Consider the following 22510-nt stretch of genomic DNA (forward strand, 5'->3'; position numbering starts at 1 on the left):
CAAAGATTGAGCCTTTTGCAGAGCTTGTTATCTGAAGATCTCTTCATGGGACCGCCAGGCCGTCAGTACCCCTGCTTCCTTCCTACCCACTCCAGCTGAGAGTCATCATTTTGACCACCCTCTTGCCAACCCTCTGAACTCCCTCACCCCCTCTGTCAGGATGAACCCAGCTACTAGCCTTTCTTGAACCTATGGCCAGGCAGCCAAGAGGAGAAAGGCACACAACAGCACAGCTAGAATCACTCTGAATTCATGATGCCCAATCTGACTAGGGCCCTCAAGGCGGCCTTTTCACCATTTCCCTAGGCAACTCATTCTGTGTTTTCCTAATTCTACACTGTCTCCTCAAAGCTGACCCACACAGCTCTTCTGACAATCAGCAGATGACTTCACCCTGTACTTCACAGAGAAAACAAATTAGAACTCTCTCAACATCCAGCACCAAACCTACCACCCTACCTACATCAGCCCATCTCCTCCTCCTTGCTTCCCTTGACATCCAAGGCCCATCTCTCACCTGTGCATTGGATCCCACCATCTTTTCCGACCTTCCGAGCATTCTTACACCACCAGTAATCTCTTGTCACCTGCACTTTCTCCTCACCTCACCTCACCTCACCGTATTTTTTCCATTAGCATTTCAAGATGTTCTGGTCTCTCTCCTCTTCAAAACAAAAAACCAAGTACCTTAGTCCCTCTTCCCTCAGGCATTTACCAGTCCCTTTACAGCCATATTTCTTCCAAGACTGTCCTCTCTCCCAGCTACTTTCCCACTTGCTCTATGAGCTCTGCCTCTTTGCCCTTCTTTCAGATCCTAGAAGGGGTCATGGTCCTTCCCGTCTGAGGACCCTTGAACCAGTTCCTCTTCCTCCATTTGCCTGGCTAACTCTCTCCATTCATTTAAATTCAGCTGCAACATCCCTTCCTCATCAGAGAAACCTCCTAGAATAAGTCGGTCCCGTGTTAGATACTTTCTTAGCATAGAATTCTTCTTCACAACCTTTATCATAATTATAATTAAATAATCATGTAATTAGTAGTATGAATTACTGCGAAATCCTCTCATTGGTTAGAATGTAAATTCTATTAGGGCAGAAACTGGGTCTGTCTTACTCATAGCCGTGTGCCCCGTAGCCCTGGCACAGTGTAGGCGCTCAGGGTGTATTTGTTAGTGATCAGCAAGTGACCTTTCGTCCTGTTTTCACATTTCCAGGGACAGGGAACCTGCTTCCCACTGCAGTCCCAGGCCCATCCTGTCTTCATACTGTTCTTAAGATATTAAGATGCAGCAGGGACAAAATGTAGCTATGAAGAGCTAAAGTAGAAGAGCTCAAGTGACCTCTTTATAGCACAAATGGGGCATTTTATGAGAAGGCCAATTAGCCCATGGTTGTTTTTTTTTAATGGACTGTTTTCTCTCCTTCTTTCTCTGGCGTCAGATGTGGAATACGCGGATGACCACTGCCATTTGGTGAGTTGAGCCGTTCTTGTGCTCGCTGCTGAACTGGATGCCTTCTGTAGCACGAATGGTCTCCTTGGGTAACGCTTCTGCTCTGTCTTCCTTTAGATTTTACCGGATTCGGAAGCATTCCAAGATGTGCAAGGAAAGAGACATCGAGGGAAGCACAAGTTCAAAGTAAAAGAAATGTATCTGACAAAGCTGCTGTCGACCAAGGTACACTTACTGTTCTGGGAGCGCTTTTACTGCTACCTTGGGGGTGTATGATGTGTTTGACTTAATTTCCACTGAAGTGTGAAAATGTTACAAATCCCTTGTGCCTTCTAGCAAAGCAAAATGAAAGTTTAAATTGTAAACACTTCTTACCCCCCCTTTTTTTTATAAACTGCAAAGATAACAGCACTTTATAAATTTCTACTGTAACATCTTCAATCAGGGATTTAATATTGTTCCCAGTCCTTTTACCCACCATTTTACTATTGTTCTTTAGGTTGACAGCATAATTATTCCTTTTTGTTTGTTATTATGGATGAGCAATAAAACTCCCTTTTTGAATTGCAAATAAAATGGAGGGGGGGTGTCGGTGACTATAAACCTTGTAAATCTTACTGATTTTTTTTTTTTTCATTTTAAAGTTAAGAATTCTGTTCAATATAAAAGTGTTAGATAAGAAAGTCAGTGGAATACCAAATTGGGAGCAAATTTTACTTTATCTGGCTTTTAGTGGGATTAATAGAAGTCTGTGGTGATTTATACCACCACTCCCCTCCGTCCCCCACCAACCTGGGCCTAGCTACACCTGGCCCTAGGCTCCTGATGGGCATGCTTCTTCATATTATCACAGAGTGTCTGCTTAGAGCTTAGTAGATTTGTTTAGTGGGTAGAGGACAGCCAGAGCCTCTTGATTTTCTCATCTGTCCCACAGAGATTTGCCAGTTTGGTTTTTGTAAAACACTCAAATGCTTTGAAAGTATACAGTAAAACCCTATGATAGAAATATATGCTACAGGAAAAATTCTGGGAACCAAGCAACATCACTTGAGTTTTTTCAGGCTGAACATAACTAATAAAAGCCAAACATCCGTGGCCTCTTGGTTTATGTACACAGCCCTACAACAGACATTTCAGCTGCTGGAGATTTCTAAGATATCCTCCCTGTTGACTAAACAATGTTGTTATCAGCCAGAAGCTTATGAACCAAATCTAAACCAGAGCCTGGATTTTCAGGACCATTGTCCCATACTGTGCCTGTTGGCTTCCTTTGACAATGTTACATATTTTCTCTTCAGCTTGTTTTTCTGATTTGCACATCATTTCATTTTCCATCATGTTTTCAAAACCGCTACCCTATTTGTTTTAATCTCTCAAGTCTAATGTTCTTTCTTTCAGGTGGCAATTCACTCTGTGCTAGAAAAACTTTTTAGAAGCATTTGGAGTTTACCTAACAGCAGAGCCCCATTTGCCATCAAATACTTTTTTGACTTTTTGGATGCCCAGGCTGAAAACAAAAAAATCACCGATCCTGATGTCGTACATATTTGGAAAACAAACAGGTAAGAAGAAACAGTAAGTAATTACCTTTTTCAAGAATCTGGGGCAGAATCTTAACTAAAAGGAGGGCGTGTATAGTTACCAAAGGATTCATTTATCCCTGTATCAGAATCTTTTTGCTTGGTAAGCTATCATGTCAAAGCACTTTCTTGCTTGTTACTATTTTTAATAATAAATGACCTCATTCCTATGCAGAGAATTCTATTCTTTAGGATAAAATAAACTCTCTTATCTTTAAGCAAGAAAAAAGTCTTTATTTGGAATATGAAAACAAGTTTAGCTTGACCAGCAAAAAATGAGAAATTAATATTTTGTGGTTCTATCGTAGTCTTCCTTTAAAGACTTATTTGTCCTTCAGAGAATTAATAACTTTGCAATTTCCAAGCTGTCTAGATGCTGTATAGAAATTTCTGCTTTTATTTGATCAAATACTCTGATGCTGTATAGAAATTTCTGCTTTTATTTGATTAAATACAGTACTCCTATACCATGAGAATTAGCCAAAGGATTGTTTTGTTGTTTAACATTTTACCTTGTGCTGGGGCAAGGCATCCAAATTTATTCTAAATTTCTCCTTAGTAAAGAAACAGCTCATTACCTATATTTGAAATAATTTGTGCATGAGCTGAATAAGACTCAGTTACAATACAGTAGGACTCCTCAGTGCATGCTCAAGCCCTCCCAAACATTAAGGTCAGCCAGATCATTTTAAATAAGTATTAAAGGCTGAAGTTCCAGAGGTCTGATTTTTTTCCCATTTAATCCAGGGCTATCCCAACTCTACCCTGGCTCACTCCCTTCTTGTGTTCTAGCCTTAAAACCAGGCCCTGCCGTTCACCAAACTTGGGTGCTGCAGGCTGCCATTTCATGGTGAAGATTGTGGCATCTGAGCAGGAGCAGTTGTCAGGACAGCAGAGCTATTGAGAGGCCCAGCAGCCATGCGATGGAGGTAGTTAACTAGGCCAGAGTTGCAAAGTAGATAATGAAAGGACTTTGAATGATTCTCAAGTTCATATTCAAATATTTGAGTCCCTACTATGTGCCAGCTACTATGAATTAGGTGCTGGAGGGAATAAACACAAAAATCCGTGTTCTCACAGAGCTTGCATTCTAACAGGTAGAGACAAGCAATAAATAAAATAGGTAAATTGTAATATATTAGAAGGTGATCGGTACAGTGGACAAAGTGAGAAAGAAGGATAGAGAGAGACAGGACATGATGGTCAGAGGCCTCACTGAGATGATGACATTTGAGGCAGGTTGTGAAAGAAGTGAGGACTTAACCCATGAGACTGTCTGGGCCAAGACGGTTTCAGAAAGACAGACAACAAAAGCAGAAGTCCTGAGGTGCAAGCTTGCCTGGTGTACGTGAGGAACAGCAAAGCGGCCAGTGGAATCCGAATGAGGTGAAGAGTGGTAGGTGAGGGCCCAGGTCCAGATCATGCAGGGGTTTTACCCAGAGGAGGATGGAGAGCCGAGTTTTGAGCAGAAGAGAGATGTGATCTGGTTCTGTGTTAAGAGGATTGCTGGTTAGTTGTGAAAGAGTTAACTGTCAAGAGCTGGGGTATAATAACCCAGGTGAGAGATGCTGGTGGCTTAGGCCAAGGTGTACCACTTAGAGTGGGGGGAGGTTCTGGAGATCTGATGCGATATTCTCATCTAATATAATCTAGAATTATCTGGAGGAAATTTTTGTCTCGTCGATGGTCACTTTCAGACTCACCCTTCTCTAGTCCTCCCTTCCAGTAGCTGTCAGTTTAACCCTTTCTTGTTCTGAGTGGTGCTGCCATCTGTTACTTGGTATATTTGGCAAAACAGACTTGCATACTTCAATAACAAGGACAAACACACCTGTTTACAAACTGTGATAGAGCATCCATCTCATCTGAGTGGCTACATTTGAAAAAAAGATTTCTCTCTCTCGGAACAGCCTTCCCCTTCGCTTCTGGGTGAACATCCTGAAGAATCCTCAGTTTGTCTTTGACATTAAGAAGACACCACACATAGACGGCTGTTTATCAGTGATTGCCCAAGCATTCATGGACGCATTTTCTCTCACGGAGCAGCAACTCGGGAAGGTAAGGCCTAGGTTTAGGATTTCTTGTAGGTACTCCTATGAGTCTGAAGCACTCTTCCTGTAAATATTCAAATAATAAATGGTCTAAATCACATCAACTGAAAAGAAATAGTGATGTCACAAAAACTTGCTTTTCTTTAAAATCTGTCTCACTTATTTCTATTTTAATCTAGTTTTTTTTTTTTTTAAGTAAAAACCAAAATAGATTATTAGCCCAACCCTACTGCAGAATTCTTTATCACAAAGTATAAAACATTCTAGGGACACTGATAAACTATAAATCCAAAGTATAAAGTTACTGAAATTGGCCTAAATCAATTTCATCTAAATATATATTATTAAAAAAGTCTATTTGAATGTAACAAATTGTTTATGGGGAAGAAAACCTTACCTAAGATTTCTCAGCAAGTTCCTTCCCTCAACCTCAATCCCCAACCGGTTGCCACTTCTGTCTCTAAAACGTCTCTGTCTCTTTCTTCTCATCCCCCTGCCCTACCCCTTCTTCCCTTCTTCACTGGGATAACTGCCTCCTCACTGGTGTCCTTGCCCCTGTTGATCATGTCATCTCCCCAACTTTTCCTTTTCACTGTGTCTCAGGTTATCCTTCTGAAACACAAATCTAATCTTGTCAGTCTTGTGCTTAAAAATTGTAAATATTTCCCATTATCTACCGTGGCCCTTCCTGACTGGGCTCCAAGTCTCTTTTCCAGCCTCATCATTTTTCTTGCACACTCCCTCTACCTTCTATGCTACAGCCTTAATTTTTCCCAAACTTACATGAACTTGTTTTCCCACTCCTTTGCTCACCCTTTCCCGTCTCTTAAGCCCTGTCTAGTAAAATTCTTATTCACTCGCAAACCTTTCATTCATTCAACATAATTTCCTAATGTGTACCTGAAACTGTAGGAAACTCAGATCAGCCTAAATATACCCACTTTGTGAACTTTCCCGATGCAGTTCCCACAGCGCTTTCTTCATTTGACCAGTAAAGTTCTTAGAATGCAACACACTGAGACACTTAAATGCTGATTTATTCAAAGTAAAAAATAGCTGTTTAGTGATTACTATGTTCTTGGTGTATTTCAGTTCATCTTCACAAGAACCACATAAGGTAGTTAATATCATCCTCATTATATAGATGAGGAAATTGTTCTGAGGTTAGAAGTCTTGCCTAAGATCACATAAAGTTATTAATGATCCTTGATTTGTCTAATTCTCCAGTCCTTTGCTTTATTTATTCTCCACCCTGCTATTAATTATTGGTAGTATAGTAAGCACTGTGGAAGTCTGTCTTCCTAACTAGAATATAAGCTTCTTAAGGGTAGGTACCAGCCTTCCTCACCTTTTTACCTGCCCACAGTGCCTGGCTAAATAAATCTTTATTGAACAAACGACTGCAAGTTTTGTGGGCTCTACTTAAATTTGACAAGTGAAAAAAAATCAGTCTAGGCATCCTTCGGAATGATTCATCAAGCCATTGATATGGCCATTCAAGTCATCGATACATTTTAAAATGTACTGGGACATTTTAGCCCTATTAAATCACCTATCTTCCCTGAGTCCAATTTTTAAAAATTTTATGGAAAATGAGTTTTAAAATAAAATTTTCACTTTTTTTTTTTTTTTAAATATTATTACTGTTAGAATTACATAAAAACATTCAAACTGCCATGGAACTTTTGTAAAATCAGACATCAGATCGGCCAATACTAATGACTATGTGCTTCCTACAAAGACACTAGAAGATCTTTATAATCTAATAAAATAAAAAGGACAAGCAGAAAAATCTGTCACTGCCAATTACTTACTACTTTCATGGTTATATAAAGGGCTCAATCAGACCTACAATCAAATCTTTTATAAATGCCAAAATTCACTGGTGGGTGAGGATGAGAGCAAATGTTTTAATTCAGGCTTTTTACAACCATTAGTAATGAACTATGATTGAAATGAGTTCCATTGTTACAGTAACTCAAAATCACGCAAAAATAATAATTTTAGTTCTTCCATGAGAGGAAGGCAGAATATATTAGCATTTAATCTGCCTGAAAATAACAGTGACTCACCAGAACTATCTGAATAGCAGTCAGTCATTCAGTCAACAACATTTATGAAAGCCTGCTGCATGAAGCCTGGTTACCAGGAAGTGATAAAAGTGGTGGAGGTTCAGCGACATTGGTACTGTTATAAATTCCCCATGGTTTTTTACTCTTTTGGTGGTGGTTGCTTTTTCTTTTTTAGGAAGCACCAACTAATAAACTTCTCTATGCCAAGGATATCCCAACCTACAAAGAGGAAGTAAAATCTTATTACAAAGCAATCAGGGATTTGCCTCCATTGTCATCTTCAGAAATGGAAGAATTCTTAACTCAGGAATCTAAGGTATCGTTGGAAAGTAGAAATAGGGATATTTGGTTACTTCTTTTAAAAAAAGAAGTCATTTCAAAAACCTCTCAACAAGACTTTCTTTCTTTAAGAAACACGAAAATGAATTTAATGAAGAAGTGGCCTTGACAGAAATCTACAAATACATCGTAAAATATTTTGATGAGGTAAGAATTTACATCACATTTTTAACAATTGACATGAATTGGTCACCAAGATTTGGTTATAAAGCATTCTGTAGGTCTCAGGACAGCTCTGGCATTCCAAATGGCCAGAAAAGGGATACCAGGAAGCCTGTCTGATGGGGGATCCTGGCACCAAGCCAGACCCTGCACATGGCTGCTGCCCCTCATCCAGTGTTATGCTACCTACCTTTGGACCAGCTTGAGTTTACATTTGAGTTAATGAGGCCTACAGCCACATTGACTCAAGTTAATTTTCATGAGTAAGTAGTGGTCCTATTAAATGGGGTTAGCTTATGCTTGATTGTAATCCACTAAAATGAAAGCTAAGCTTGTTAAATCGCCTAGATTCTGTATTCAATAGTTATGTGAAAGTATGACATTTTTCTAACTTAAGCAACTATTTCAATAAACCATTCTCCTTAATGATTAATTCTCCTTAATCTAGATTTTTTCTTTGGGAATTCACACAGACACAGTCATCAGATGCGCTGTTTCCAAATATATGTTAATTCCCCCTTCCCTGATTCCCCCCCACTCAGTCATGCTGGGACAGGCTATCCATGTCAATGGTGAGAATAGCTCACTAATTCCATTTGCTACTTGAAGATCAAGTGAAGAGCTAAGGTAGGGTAGAGGCAATGAGTTCCTTAAACATGATAAGCATCCCTCTTTCCAGGGGTCAGGGGTCAAAAGGGAAACACTAGGGAGGGAAGGGAGTGGAGGGGAGGGGGTGGACTACACTGTCCAGGATGGTAGGGGAGGGAAGGGAAATATTCATCTCCAACCAAGATGCCCCTGCCTGCTGCATTTAAGAAGAAATTCTTGCCTGCATGTTGGCTGCCGAGGAATGCTTGCTGTGCTTGGAATGGCTGTGACATAATGCATAAAACAGGGCCTTGGAAGTCTGGCCCCATATTCGTAAGCAAATAGTCAGTATTTCTTGCTAGCTTCTATTTTAAACCAAAGTGTTGTTGATCCTGTGATAATGACTTAGCAAAACAACTTGCAAAGTGAGTATGTAAATGATGGAAGAAAATGTTGGCATCTGCTTCATACAGATTTTACCACTCACAGCATCAGGAATGCAAAAAAAAAAAAAAAAACCAACCCCCAAACCAATAAAAACAATTGTAATATTAAAATTATAGTATCTAAAATAACTGTTCTAATTGTCAACAGATTCTAAATAAACTAGAAAGAGAACGAGGGCTGGAAGAAGCTCAGAAACAACTCTTGCATGTAAAAGTCTTATTTGATGAAAAGAAGAAATGCAAGTGGATGTAAGCACTCTGGGGCCTGGCTTAATCTGGCAGTTCTTCAGACGACTTGGGAGCAAAATGGCTGCTTGAGCTATTGTGTCGTTAATTTTTTAAGTTTGCACATAGGTTCCACTTTGAGCACTGTCTTTTTAAGAGACCAAGGCACATGCACAGCTTTTAAATAAGCATACCAACTATTGTGCCTGTGTTTATACTGTGGGAACCCTTCTGTAAATAGAGTTGAAGTGGTTGTTGCAAACAGCCTCCTTGTTTACAGAGAATACAGGGCCAGTAAGAAAGAGTCAGTATTTTAACTACAGTCTCCACTTAAGCACAATGATATAAGTGGTTTTGTTTGAAACTACAGCTATGTAGCTCTTGTGACTACACTGCACCACTGCAGAAAAGGGACATTGCCAATGATCAAAACAAAATGTGAAATGAATCATGGAAACAAGGTGGAGGTGTTAGGGCAACCTCGAGGATCTGCAGCATTGAAACTTTCCCTAGTAGTTCTTGGAAAAGCTGACCGCAGAATTTGGTAGTGTGTACACTTAGCATTTGTGAGTGTGTGTGTTTTTAAACCAAAAACTAACAGTGTTGCAACATTGTTGAAAGGGCTTGTGTGTTTTCAGTGATCACCAACTGTGCTCCATCAAACTCACCTCCATTTCACTTAGGAGCTCTAAAGCAAGGAGAGCCAGTAGGCTTTATTTAAATTAACAACATTTTATCCAGACACTCTGTCTTAGGATATGTTCCTTTCAATTTATTTTTTCATACTAAATGTATTTAATAGTGGACATGTTGGCTACTGTTTAAAAAATCATTAGTTTATTTCTATCTAAAAACTCTGATCAGATCTGTGGAAGAGTAACTCACTACCCTAATCGTACATTTCTATAGTAGTGTCTCCTTGCTTTAGATTTCTGGTGAATCCTGTGGTTATATTAGTGTGTGATTAAAAGAAAAGGTACATTTTACATTTCATGAAATTGCTGTTCACACTGGAGTATTATATATGAATATATATATATTTGAGGCCCAAGGCCTGAAAAATATTAGTATAAAACTTGGTATTTTAGTCTATGTACTTTTTGAAAATATTCCTCACAAAGAGAAAAAATTAAAAATATTCATTTTATTCATGCCCTTTTAAAAGAATTCCCTATCCAGTTACACTGTAGTCTTTTTATTGCTAATTTTTTATTCCTGAATTTTTGCTGCTCACGACCAATTTTACTACCACTGTGTTTTCCTTCTAGTAAGTCAGAAGTAAAAATTGGCAACTCTCATACTTTCCTTGTGGCACCTTTTACCCTTGGTGCTCCAAATCCCAGACTGAGGAAATTTTTTCAAGTAGCAAATAAAACACTGACCACACATTCCTTAAAATCATTTACTAACAAACACTGTATGGGATATCAGGACTTAAATGTGAATTTGTCTTAGAGAGTTTGTTTTCCTCCTCAATATCTGGCAAAGAGTGAGAGGTGACACCTCGACAAACTGATCAGAGAAAATAAGCAGTTATTGCCCTGATAGGCACCTTCCCAATCCCATCGCTTTTGACCACTGTCCATTCAGTGGACACAGCTCAAAAATACTACCAAATAGATTACTTACAACTGTAAAGCTAAGAGGTCTGGCCCCCATCCAAGGCTGCTACAGCCTTGATGTGAAGGCGTTCATAAGAGAACAGGAGAGGTGAGAGCCAACGGTAGGAGAGTTGCCCAAAAGACTTTCCCTTCCTTAGGGTACGGTAATGCTAAGAAAACTCAAAGGATCAGCTACAGCTTCATCCAAGTATTTAGTAAATGCTATGTGAAGGTGTCCCTGTCCAGCTCTCTGGCACGTGAGTCCTGTGTGGAGACTTAGCTCCCCGTCCAGGGACTGTGCTGCTGGGAACTTTGGGCAAGTCACTTACCTCTTTGTGCCTCAATTTATTATAATATTTCTATCCTACCTCACTGAGGTGGTGTGAAGATTCACTAATATATGTAGCGTGTTTGTCAATCCTCCAGTGAAAAAGCACTATCGAGATTACATTTTGCATCACATTAGCCAAATGCAGTAAATGGCCAAATTAGATAGATGTGTGCTGAAGACAATCAGTCACTGGGTCTATATTAAACAACAACTAGAGAAACAAATGGCAAACAATTTCTATTTTCAAGTTTCTTTGCCTATTTTTTTGGTGCAAAACCATTTATAAACTTTTTTTTCCTAACACTAGTGTCTACGGCAGCATTTAAAAATTAATTCTGTTACCTTTACCGTATTAGGGACTTAGTCTATTTCTTATTGTATACCTGATTGAAGCTGTTCTTGGAGATGAATGTTTTAAACGTCTATATCCAAAAATAAACATTTTGATGTAAATATGGACTGTTTTTGTCCTTTTTTTTTTTCCTTTCAAATTTTCTAGTTATAACAGACTTTATTTGAAGTGGCTCCATGGAAATTATTTTTCAGGAACAGAATGTCGCTGTATACTCTAAATGAATAAGCAGCATATATTAAGCTGTAAGTAAATCTAGTTTCTTCTAAATGATGCTAAGGGCTGCTCAATTACACTGCTGGCCTCCACTGTGAACTTGGACTTTTGATCATGAAGACTTCTGAATAATGAACATTCCACTTGGTCTGGCAGACTTGAGCTCTGCCTTGTTGACGTGAAGTTATTCCAGTACAATTCCTTTAAAACATGACATTATATAAAAAAGCAAATGATGGCATGTTTAAGGATAAACAGAGATAAAACATTTATAATAGACCCAAAGCAGTGGGAGGCGAAGTTAAATACCAATACTACTTCTAAAAGAACCCCACTGGGTTTAAGTTTTACAATGAATGGCCCCTGTTTTATAAAGCCATGGAATTTAATTATTCGCACTTGTTATTTTCTATTAATTCTAACTCAAATGTCAAAATCGGTGAGATCTTCTGCATTGCTAAATACATACTGTATGGTTGAAATAAACACAAGACAATACAGCTAGATAGAAAAATATTAGGCTCTTTAATAAATTACACACAGCTTTTAGAAAAGGTAGCATTTTGTAATGAATGCATATTTAGATACTTTTAACTTTTTATGCTGACCTTTAAATTATCACCTTTTTTCAAGAACTAGAGGTTTATAACTCATATATAGTATATTTAAACCATAAAATGTTTACTGACCAGGTACGTTATTGCCAGGCACGTCAAAGAGGACAAGGGAAATCAACACAAGTATATTTCAGGCAAAATGCCAAACAAATTCAACAACATAAAATTAATTTTAAAACGTGATTTTCTAATTCCTTTTATTTATTCATTTTTTTACATTCTCAAAGAATTGTCAATATTATATCTCTGAAGCCGTCTTCATGCTTTACTTGTCATTAGTATAATCCTAAAATCCTGACATGTATGCAATACAGCATGTAGCTGGCACCTGAGGCAAATTCAAGTGTTTTGGCAAACAGCAACAAAGTAAATGCCACGTACGTTAAAACTTCAAGCTTTACTGAGTCACTGATTCATCCGTTTTGATCTACCTTCTCTCCAAAAAAAACATCATTCTCCAGGAGATCCAAGTTCCTCTAGTTGTTTTCTTTGTGTTGTTTCTAGTTCTTCTAGTCTTTTACGAAGTAGAGAGAGTTCTCTTTGATGTTGTTCCTCCTTAAAAGCACAGAAAAAGGAGGAAAAAAACCCAAAAGGCTCAGAAAAAGACTGTTAAGATAAATTAGTGGAAAAATAACTTAGGCAGCAGCCTCAGTCCTCTTTTTATCTAGGCCTGCAACATCCGGCAAGGAAAGAACGACCATTTTCGCAGTCTAAGAACACAGCAGCGTGGCCTAGACTACTAACTAGACCTTGCTTCTCTCCTGCCTCAAGCTCTAGCCTTAAACAAAACCCCACTTCTACCCTTCTCTAGGTGTAAAATTAACCAGGGAGTGAATTAGAAAATATTAATGCGGGGCCTATATGTACTTATATGACAACTTTCTAACAAGATTGGAGTTTAATAGTTTATTAATGAAATTACTTATTAATAGTTCATCTTCTGAAAATCATCCCATCAATTTGATTCAATATCTTGGAGACCTAATACAGTAGAATTAGCCCAGGTTTTGGAATCAGACAATGTAGGTTGAAATTGGAAATAATAACACCTGCCTTCAAAGTATTTTTCATTAGGATTAAATAAAATATTGTATGGAAAATGCATAGTGCAGTGCATTAGTAAATGCTTCACAGTAGTTAGTGTTATATGAGTGAGCTACAAACTCTAGATTACTCAAACACTCATCAAATTCCTTCTTTCCGATTGCCCGAGAAGAGATTATACTCCAAGAACCATCACTAAAGGCTAGAATGGATTCAAATCCTCTTTGCTTCTCAGCAAATTTCTCTGGTAAAGAAAGATTTGAGTTTTTAACTCTGTATTTAAATAGACAAAAACTTATAGAAAAGTTTGCCTTTTTTTTCCCTTAAAATAAATACTCATACCTGCATATGAGGAGGAAAGGCTAGTTCCATGCCTGGAACCATGGTTGATGACTGAAAACTAACAGGATTGATGGATGATGTTGGAGGTATGTTAGGAACCAAAATTAAACTTCGAAATTCATTATGTCTCCTCTGTATATCCTTTAGTCTTTTTTGAAGCCTTGTATAGTCTTCAAATGGAACATGTTGTCTTAAAAAGAAAAAATATTTCTTTAAAACAGTTACACAGTTCTTTAAAACAGTTGTACTCTATTCAAGAACAGTATGATTCACAGAATTTTAAACAGGAAGAGAATTTCTATAAGGTTTATCTGTATATAATGTATATAAAATTATTTATCAAGAAAGATAAATATAACGTGATACCTTAATCATATATATTGTTAGCACTGCAGACTATCAACTCATTTTAAAGTTTTATTTGCCACTTAATCAAAGATTTAAAAATCAAGTCTTGATACTTTTTCATTTCCACTCCACTCCCCCAACCCATGAATCCTGAAACTAAGAAACAACTTAACCCAAAAGGTGCCTTGTTTTACAGAAGGAATCAAATACAGAAAACACTGGATTGAATCTTATGAAATGGCCATTTTTTTAGGTGAAATATGGGTCAAATATAGGGAATTTCATATTGTTCAACCTGATTTTTAAAAATGTAGCTAATAACAAAGGTGAAGTCCCAACTTTAGGGAAAAATGACATGGATAAAAAAAGCTAACCTTTCAGGCCTTCAAAGATTACCTTTTTGGACACGAATTTCCTGACAATCAATCACAGCAGTAATCAAGCATAGTTTCAAAACCAAAGTTCTAGGTGATTGGTGCCATAGCTGCCCAATTTTGAATTGATAACATTTCAAAATTAATGGTTACGAAAGAAGTAGTAAGTTGAATTTTGTTTTTGAGTGGATTTGGTGGCATCTTATTTTGGAACAGTGCATTATAAAGTTGGCAGTAGTTCCACAGTCTAGAAACCTCTTGGTTGTTTTAAAAACAACAACTGTTCACATTTTGGTAATGATTACAACCAAGAAAACCAGTGCACATTATAAAACATTACTGCTTGATATTATAGGTACAGAAAAGATATTATTACAGAAAAGTCTAATACTGTCTAACTGCTGAAGGCTACTACTAATTAGCTGAATTTGGAAAGGTTTTTTTTTATTAACTTGAATCAAATGTGTAATACAATGCCACTACTATTAAATTAATATGGTAAATCTTCCCTACTGGAAAATGTTAATGATGCAGATTTTTAGCTGTGCTTGGATGTAAATGAAAAACCAGAAATAATAAGTAATATTTTCTCCCACCAAATAAAAAACTGGTCTTTGAGTCAAAGTCGTAGCCACAATTTTAGAACTATGCAATCATTACAACTGTCTTGTCAAAGCAGCATGAATTCCCACAACTGGCTACCAAAGCCAGTGACTGACCTTTCCTGTCAGTCCTGACCACAACACGAACACTGGCATGTGTTAGAGACCTTTTTGTTTGAAGGAACATTCAGTCAGAAAAAAATAATAAAAAGAATGAATTAGGAATATAATGAATAGTTTTAGAATTTTTTACAATGTATATTTTAAAAGAAAAACGGAACAGTTCTATAATATCAAAATAACTATATGGGGTATATATGCATACAAATATATTACCTATTTAACACCTGATTTTCTGTTTCCAATTCTTCTCTCTTTGCTTCTAAGACTTCTACTTTTTCCTGTAGTCTCTTCAATTTGTTTTCATGAAGAGATTTTCTCTAGAAAAAGAGAAACAATATAAGTATGTGAATACATATTTTACTCACCAAAACAATATTTAGAGATGAGTGTTTTCAGTGACTAGCTGGGACAAAGATTAGTAGATATGACTCTTACTGAAAATTGCACAGATAAACCACAGATCTACCTCACATCCTCGGTGTGACATACAGAACTATTATGAATGCCACACCAGAAAACTGGTATCAATAACCAAATTGCTTTAAATAAAAACATCTAAAAAGGGAGGAGTCAAATTTTACTAGTGAGTTTGTCTGTCATCTGATAAGGAATCATGAGCTCTTCCTTTTCACAGGAGATACCGTATGTTTAAAAGAAAAAATTTAAAAGCACGTTTGCAATTGATAAATAGCTACGAAAGCAGTAAATTAAAGAATCAGAAAGCTAAGATAGATTATGGAAGCGTCTCAGCTTGAAAGTATGTGTTCCTAAATATTAAAAAAAGAAAACAAATTTTTAAACTTTACAAAAGGAAAATTTTCTGCTATAGAAAAATCCATGTATAATGCAAAACTAGTATATGAAAAAGCAATATTTTTTCAGTTTACAAGCAGGTAGTTTTTGGTTTTTTATAGAGAAACGTCTATAAGTGTTGCATATCCTTTAGTAGCTACAGACCTTTTAGGGATTTGTTTTCTAACTCTTTTTATTGCAGTATAACAGGCTTACAGAAAAATACACAGAATGTAAATGTAAAGCAAAATGTAAAACCACAAAGCAAAGCTGGTGTTATTACATCATAGATCAAGAGCAAATGCTAAACTAGAGGTGCTCCTTCTCTCCTCCTTTCAATCTCTGCCCCCTCTGTCCTCTGAAAAGGCAACCTACTTATTCAATTCCAGAGCTATAGTTTAGTTTTGCCTATTTTTGAATTTCTTATGAATGGAATCATTGTGTACATGCTCTTACAAATGGCTTTTTTCTTTTACTCAATATTGTGAGACTTACTCACGTTACTTCTTATAGGTATAGTTCATTCACTGCTGCAATGTTATATTCTAATGAATATTACATAGTTTATTATATTTATCCAGTTTACTGTTAAGGGTCATCTTGGTTATTTCCATTTGGGAGCTAACACTGCTACTATGGGCATTCCTTCTCATGATTCCCATTACTTCCCATCCTCCAGTACCCCAGAAAACTACTACCTTGTGCCTCCTTTCCTCTACCCTGGCAAAGGAACCACTCTTCTGTCCTTAACCATTAGTATATATTTACATATTTATAGGTAATTTAGGATTCTGTATCCATCCACCCACCCATAGCAAAGAAATCATACAGTACTCTTCTGTATCTGGATTTTTTTGAAGTCATTCAACATTTTATCTATATGACTAAACTATGTTATTACATGTCACAGTTCTTTTCCATTGTTATGCTGTCATCCATTTTACAAATACACTACATTTTATTCATTCTGCTACTGATGAAAATTTGAATGTTTCCATTTTGACTACTATAAATAAAATTTCTATGAACATTCTTGGACATGCTTTTGGTGGATATATGTACTCATTTATCTTGAGTATATATCCAGGAGTCATAGAGTATACATGTTTTTTAAATTTATTAGGTTGACAGTGGTTAATAAAATTATATAGGTTTCAAGTGTACGATAACACATCATAAGTATACTGCAGTGTGTTCACTAAAGTCAGATCTACTTCCTTCACCATATATTTGACCCCCTTTACCCTTTTCTACCTCCCCCACCTTTCCCTCTAGTAACCATTATACTATTGTTTGTGCCTATGAGTTTTTGTCTTGTTTCTTTTAGTTTTATATGCCACATATGAGTAAAATCATATGGTTCTTGACCTTTTTCTGTTTTGTTTTGCTTAGTATATTCTCAAGATCCATCCATACTGTCACAAAAAAGTAGTTCATCTTTTCTTATGGCTGAGTAATATTCCATTGTATATGTGTACCAATATGAACCACATCTTTATCCAATCATCTATTGAAGGACACAGCGTTTTTCCCACATCTTGGCCACCATGAATAATGCTGCAGTGAGCACAGGGGTACATATATCTTAACAAATAAATATTTTCAAAATTTTGAGGTAGATACCCAGAAGGGGGATGGATTGCTGGGTCACATGGTAATTCTATTCTTAATTTCTGGAGGAACCTCCATACTATTTTCCATAGTGGCTGTATGAACTTACATTCTCACCAGCAGTGTATGAGGATTCCTTTTCCCCCCACAACCTCACTGTGGTTTTGATTTGCATTTACCTAATAGCTAGTGAAGTTGAGCATCTTTTCATATATCCATTGGCCATTTGTATGTTTTCCTGGGAATACTGTCTGTTCAGGTCCTCTGCCCATTTTTTAATTGCATTATTTTCTTGTTGAATTGTATGAGTTCTTTATATATTTTGGATATTAGCCCTTTATCACAGGTTTTGTTTCCAAATATCTTCTACTCAATTGGTTGCTTCTTTGTTTTGTTTATAGTTTTCTTTGCTATGGAGATAGTTTGGTATATATTTATTTTTGCTTTCACCTCTCTTGCCTTTGAGGTCAAATTTATAAAATCCTCTCTAAGACCAAGGTCCACATGTTCAGTACCTATGTTTTTTTCTAAGCATTTTGTTTCAGGTCTTATATTTAGGTCTTTGATCCATTTTGAGTTAATTTTTGTGTATGGTGACAAATAACAGTCCAGTTTCATTCTTTTCCATGTGGCTTTCCAATTTTCCCAACATGATGTACTGAAAAAGGCTTTCTTTTCCTCATTGTATGTTTTTGGCTCTTTTGTCAAAATGGTTTGCCCATGTATATGCGGGTTTATTTCTGGGGTCTCGATTCTGTTCCACTGGTCTATGTGTGTTTTTCTGCCAAAACGATGCTGTTTTGATTATTGTCATTTTGTAGTATAATTTGAAGTCAGAGAGTGTGGCACCTCCGGCTTTGTTTTTTTTCTCAGGATTGCTTTGGCTCTTCAGGGTATTTCGTAGTTCCATACAGATCTGATGATTTTTTGTTCTATTTCTTTAAAAAACGCCATTGGGATTTTGATGGGGATTGCATTAAATCTGCATATTGCTTTGGGTAATATGGCCATTTTAAGTGTTAATTCTTCCAATCCACAACCACACAATATCTTGCCATTTCTCTGTGTCTTCCATTTCTTTTAATAATGTCTTGGTAGTTTTCAGTGTATAGGTCCGTCACATCATTTGTTAAGTTTATTCCAAGGTATTTTATTGTTTGCTGCAATTATAAATATTTTTCATTTTTTTCCAAAATTCCATCATTAGTATATAGGAACACAGGAATTATTTACATTTATTTTGTATCCTGCTTTACTGTATCTGCTTGTTTCTAATAGTTTTTGTTTTTGTTTTTGCTGGAGTCTGTAGTAGGGTTTTCTATATAAAGAATCATGTTGTCTGCAAAATGTGACAATTTTACTTCTTCATTCCCAATCTGGATGCCTTTTATTTCTTTCTCTTGCCTGACTGCTGTGGCTAGGACTTCCAATGCTGTGTTGAATAAGAGAAAAGACATCTTTGTCTTCTTCCTGATCTTTGAAGAAAACCTTTCAGTTTTTCACTATTAACTATGATATTAGCTGAGGGTTTGTCATATATGGCCTTTATTATATGGAGGTACTTTCCTTCTATACCCGTCTTATTAACATCTGTTTTAATCATAGATGTTTTATCTTATAAAATGCTTTTTCTGAATCTATTGATATAATCATATAATTTTTATCCATCGTTTATGTGGTGTATCACATTGATCAATTTGCATATGTTGAATCCTCCTTGCACTCCTGGAAAGAACCCTACTTGATTATAATGTATAATCTTTTTAATGTGTTATTGTATTCAATTGTTTAGGATTTTTACACCTGTATTCATCAGAGGTAGTGGTCTGCAGTTTTCTTTGTGTTATCTTTGTTAGGTTTTGGTATCTTTGGTATCTTTGATAGGTAATGTTGGCCTCATAAAATAAGTTAGGAAGTATTGCCCCTTCTTCAATTTTTTGAAAGTTTGAGGACAGGTATTAAATCATTTTTGAATGTGGTAGAATTCACTAGTAAAGCCTTCTGGTTCTGGACTTCTTGGGAGGTTTTCGATGATTGTTTCCATTTTCTTACTGTTGATTGGTCTATTTAGATTTTCTAGTTTTTTATGATTCAGTCTAGTAAGATTATATATTTCCAAGAACTTGTCCATTTCTTCTAGGTTACTGAATTTGGTGGCATATAGTCTTTCATAGTATACTTGTATGATTCTTTGTATTTCTGTGATATCAGTTATAACTTATCTTTCGTTTCTGATTTTGAGTTTTTCTTCTTTTCTCCTTAGTAAGGATAGCCAGGGGCTTGTCGATTTTTATCTGTTCAAAGAACTAGCTCTTTGTTGCATTAATTTTTTCTATTGTCCTTTTGTTCTCTTATTTCATTTAGTTCTGCTCTAATTTTTATTATTTCCTTCCTTTTGCTGATTTGGGGTTTCATTTGTTCTTTTTCTAGTTAAGATGTAATGTTATTTATTCAGCATTTTTCTTATTTCTTGATACAGGCATATGATATAAACTTCCCTCTTATTAGACTTTTGCTGCATCCCAAAAGTTTTGATATGTCACACTGTCATTCTCATTTGTCTCTATCTTTTGATCTCTCCTTTTATTTTTCTTTGACTCAGTTGTTCTTTAGTAGCGTGCTGTTCGATTTCTACGTATATGTGGATTTTCCTCACTTTTTGCAGTTGATTTCCAATTTCAAAGTACTGTGGTCAAATATACCTGGTATGATTTCAATCTTAAATTTTTTGACACTAGTTTTGTATTCCAACATATGGTCTATCCTATCCTTGAGAATGTTCCATGGGCACTAGCGAAGAATGTATAATCTGGTGTTCTGGTATGAAAGGCTCTGTAAATGCCTATTATGTCCATTCGATCTAATATGCCATTTAAGGCTGATATTCCCTTACTGATTTTCTGAATCTACTCATAGCTTTCAATGGGGTATTTTAGTCCTCTACTATAAATGTATTTGTTACTTTCTCCCTTTTGTTCTGTTAGTAGTTGCTTTACATATTTTGGCGCTCCCTGATTGGGTGCATATGTGCTAAAAAGTGTTATGTCTTCTTGTACTGTCCCCTTTATCGTTTTTAAATGTCCATCCTTTGTCTCTTGTTACCTTTTTTCCTTGAAATCTATTTTGTCAGTGTATGGCTACATCCACTTTTCTCTGTATGGCATTTTCTTAGGCATTATTTTCCACCCTTTCACTCAGTCTAATTTGTTCTTGTAGCGGAGATATGTCTCCAGCAGGCGGCATATAGTTGGGTTTTGTTTTTTGATATAATCTGCTACTCTGCATTGTTTTGTTTTGTTTTGTTTTGTTTTTGGTGAGTTCAGTTCATTTACATTTAGGGTGATTATTGATATATGAGTATTTTCTATAGCCATTTTATCTTTTGTTTTCAGGGTTTCCACTGTTTATTGGTACTTGTTTTTGTTATTTTAGTTTGGTGGTACTCTGTTTTTTTCCCCCTCTGTTTTCTATGTTGTGTCTCAGTTTCTGGATTTTGTGTGGTTACCATTAAGTTTATGTAAAAGAAAGTTTCACACATACAGTAGTCCTTTTTCTTCTGGTTACATCTTATCTCCATTCCCAATTTGCAAATTCTGAAATTTACCCACTCCCTGTTTATGTTTTTGTTGTCACAAATTATTCCTATTTATGCTAAGTTCATTTCTGAGTTCCAGTAACTATATTTTTCTTCTTTTTTAATATTTTACCATCTTGTTTAACCTTTATATTTAAGTATATAATACCTTATTCTGAATAAAGGTTGCAGTTTCCTGCTTCTGTCTGTTAGTCATCATACTCGTAGTTTTTTATCCTTTTGTCTTTTTGTTTTGGGTAGAATAACCTCCTTCAGTATTTCTGTAATGCAGGTCTTGTAGTGGAAAATTCAGCTTTTGTATGTCTGGGAAAGCATTTATTTCTCTTTCATATCTAAAGGATAACTTTGCTAGATATATTATTCTTGGCTGGCAATTTTACAATAGTTTGAATATTTGATTCTACTCCCTCCTAGCTTGTAGAATTTCTGCTGAAAAATCCAGATAATCTAATGGGATTTCCTTTAGAGGTTACCATCTTCTTTTCTCTGGCTACACTGAGAACTCTTTGTCATTAATTTTTGACAGTTTTAATATAATGTGCTTGAAGGCGGCCTTTTTGTATTGATAATTAGGTGTTCTGATTGCTTCTTAGATTCCAGGATCCAGTTTTTTCCATAGATTTGGAAAGTTCTCATTGATTATTTGTTTGAATAGGTTCTCTGTTCCCTTCTGTCTTCTTCTGGTATACCCATTCCATTATTTTTTATCTTGTTCTTTTTGATGGTGTTATATAGTTCTTGTAGAGGTTTTTCTTTTTTTCCTTTTTCCTTTTTTTTTAACTCTCAAGTCTCTTCTTCCATCTGCAATATTTCTAGATTTCTGTCTTCAATATCACTGATTCTTTCCTCTATCTGGTCAGTTCTGTTTCCTAAGCTCACTAGTTCATTCATCATCTCTTTGAGTTCTTCAGTTCCAGAATTTCTATTTGGTTCTTTTTTAAAGTTTCAGTCTCTTTGATAAACTTCTCCTTTTGTTCATTGATTTATCTCTGAGTTCATTAAACTGCCTAAGTTTTCTTACATCTCATTTTTTTTTTTCAGGACTAGAATCTTGAATTCTCTGTCATTTAAATCACATATTTCCATGTCTTTAAGTTTATTTTCTGGAGATTTTTCATTTTCTTTCTGAGCTGCTTTGTTACCTTGGTTGTTCATAGTATTTGATGGGTTATTTCTCTGCCTAGTCACATATGAGGATGAATGCATTTTTTGTTTGTTTGTTTGTTTGTTTTTTGAGTGATACCTCTTTAAGCAGGTTAAATAAAGAGGTCTTTCATTTTCCTGTAGGTGGCACTAGAATACAAATGTTTTATTTTCTCTTGCACTGCTCCCACTTCTCCAGTCTCTGCAGGATGGTAGGAAATGTCTTGTATTCCCTGGGAAGATGGGTGCCTCCTCTGTGACCAACTCACTTCAGTCTCAGGGCACCACTCTCATGGAGGAATGCAGTGGGCAATGGAGTTCTAAGGCCATGAAATCCTGGCTCTGCCCCCTATGACCAGATGCAGTGCCACACTGCCCCAGATGTCCCAGGTGCCCCTGCTGGGATAAACCACAGGGTGGGCTAGGGGAGGCCATTTGTGCATTTGTGGATTTGTTCTCTTCCCAGTAATGGTGACTGCAAGACCTCAGCTGCCTCATTTGTATAT

The 22510-nt window shown here is 36.4% G+C and overlaps 2 protein-coding genes across 3 annotated transcripts in view; one reads left to right on the forward strand and one right to left on the reverse strand.

The window, feature by feature from the left end:
• PLXNC1 (plexin C1) overlaps positions 1-11299 on the forward strand; it is a 139278-nt gene extending 127979 nt beyond the window's left edge. For both annotated transcript variants that reach the window (XM_039869055.1, XM_039869056.1), the window contains 7 exons: positions 1440-1471; positions 1568-1675; positions 2849-3012; positions 4941-5088; positions 7329-7469; positions 7565-7639; positions 8837-11299. In XM_039869055.1, coding sequence (XP_039724989.1) covers positions 1440-1471; positions 1568-1675; positions 2849-3012; positions 4941-5088; positions 7329-7469; positions 7565-7639; positions 8837-8941 — 773 coding nt within the window. In that variant the 3' untranslated portion in view covers positions 8942-11299. The remainder of the gene's footprint in view (positions 1-1439; positions 1472-1567; positions 1676-2848; positions 3013-4940; positions 5089-7328; positions 7470-7564; positions 7640-8836) is intronic.
• A 616-nt stretch (positions 11300-11915) lies between these two features.
• Positions 11916-22510, reverse strand: part of CEP83 (centrosomal protein 83) — a 97405-nt gene continuing 86810 nt past the window's right edge. The window contains 3 exon segments of the mRNA XM_039869057.1: positions 11916-12585; positions 13417-13606; positions 15077-15180. Of these exon segments, the coding sequence (XP_039724991.1) occupies positions 12481-12585; positions 13417-13606; positions 15077-15180 (399 nt within the window). The 3' untranslated portion in view covers positions 11916-12480.

Source organism: Pteropus medius, unplaced genomic scaffold (assembly GCF_902729225.1).
Source record: "Pteropus medius unplaced genomic scaffold, Ma_sr-lr_union100, whole genome shotgun sequence".
In the NCBI taxonomy this organism is placed as follows: Eukaryota; Metazoa; Chordata; class Mammalia; order Chiroptera; family Pteropodidae; genus Pteropus; species Pteropus medius.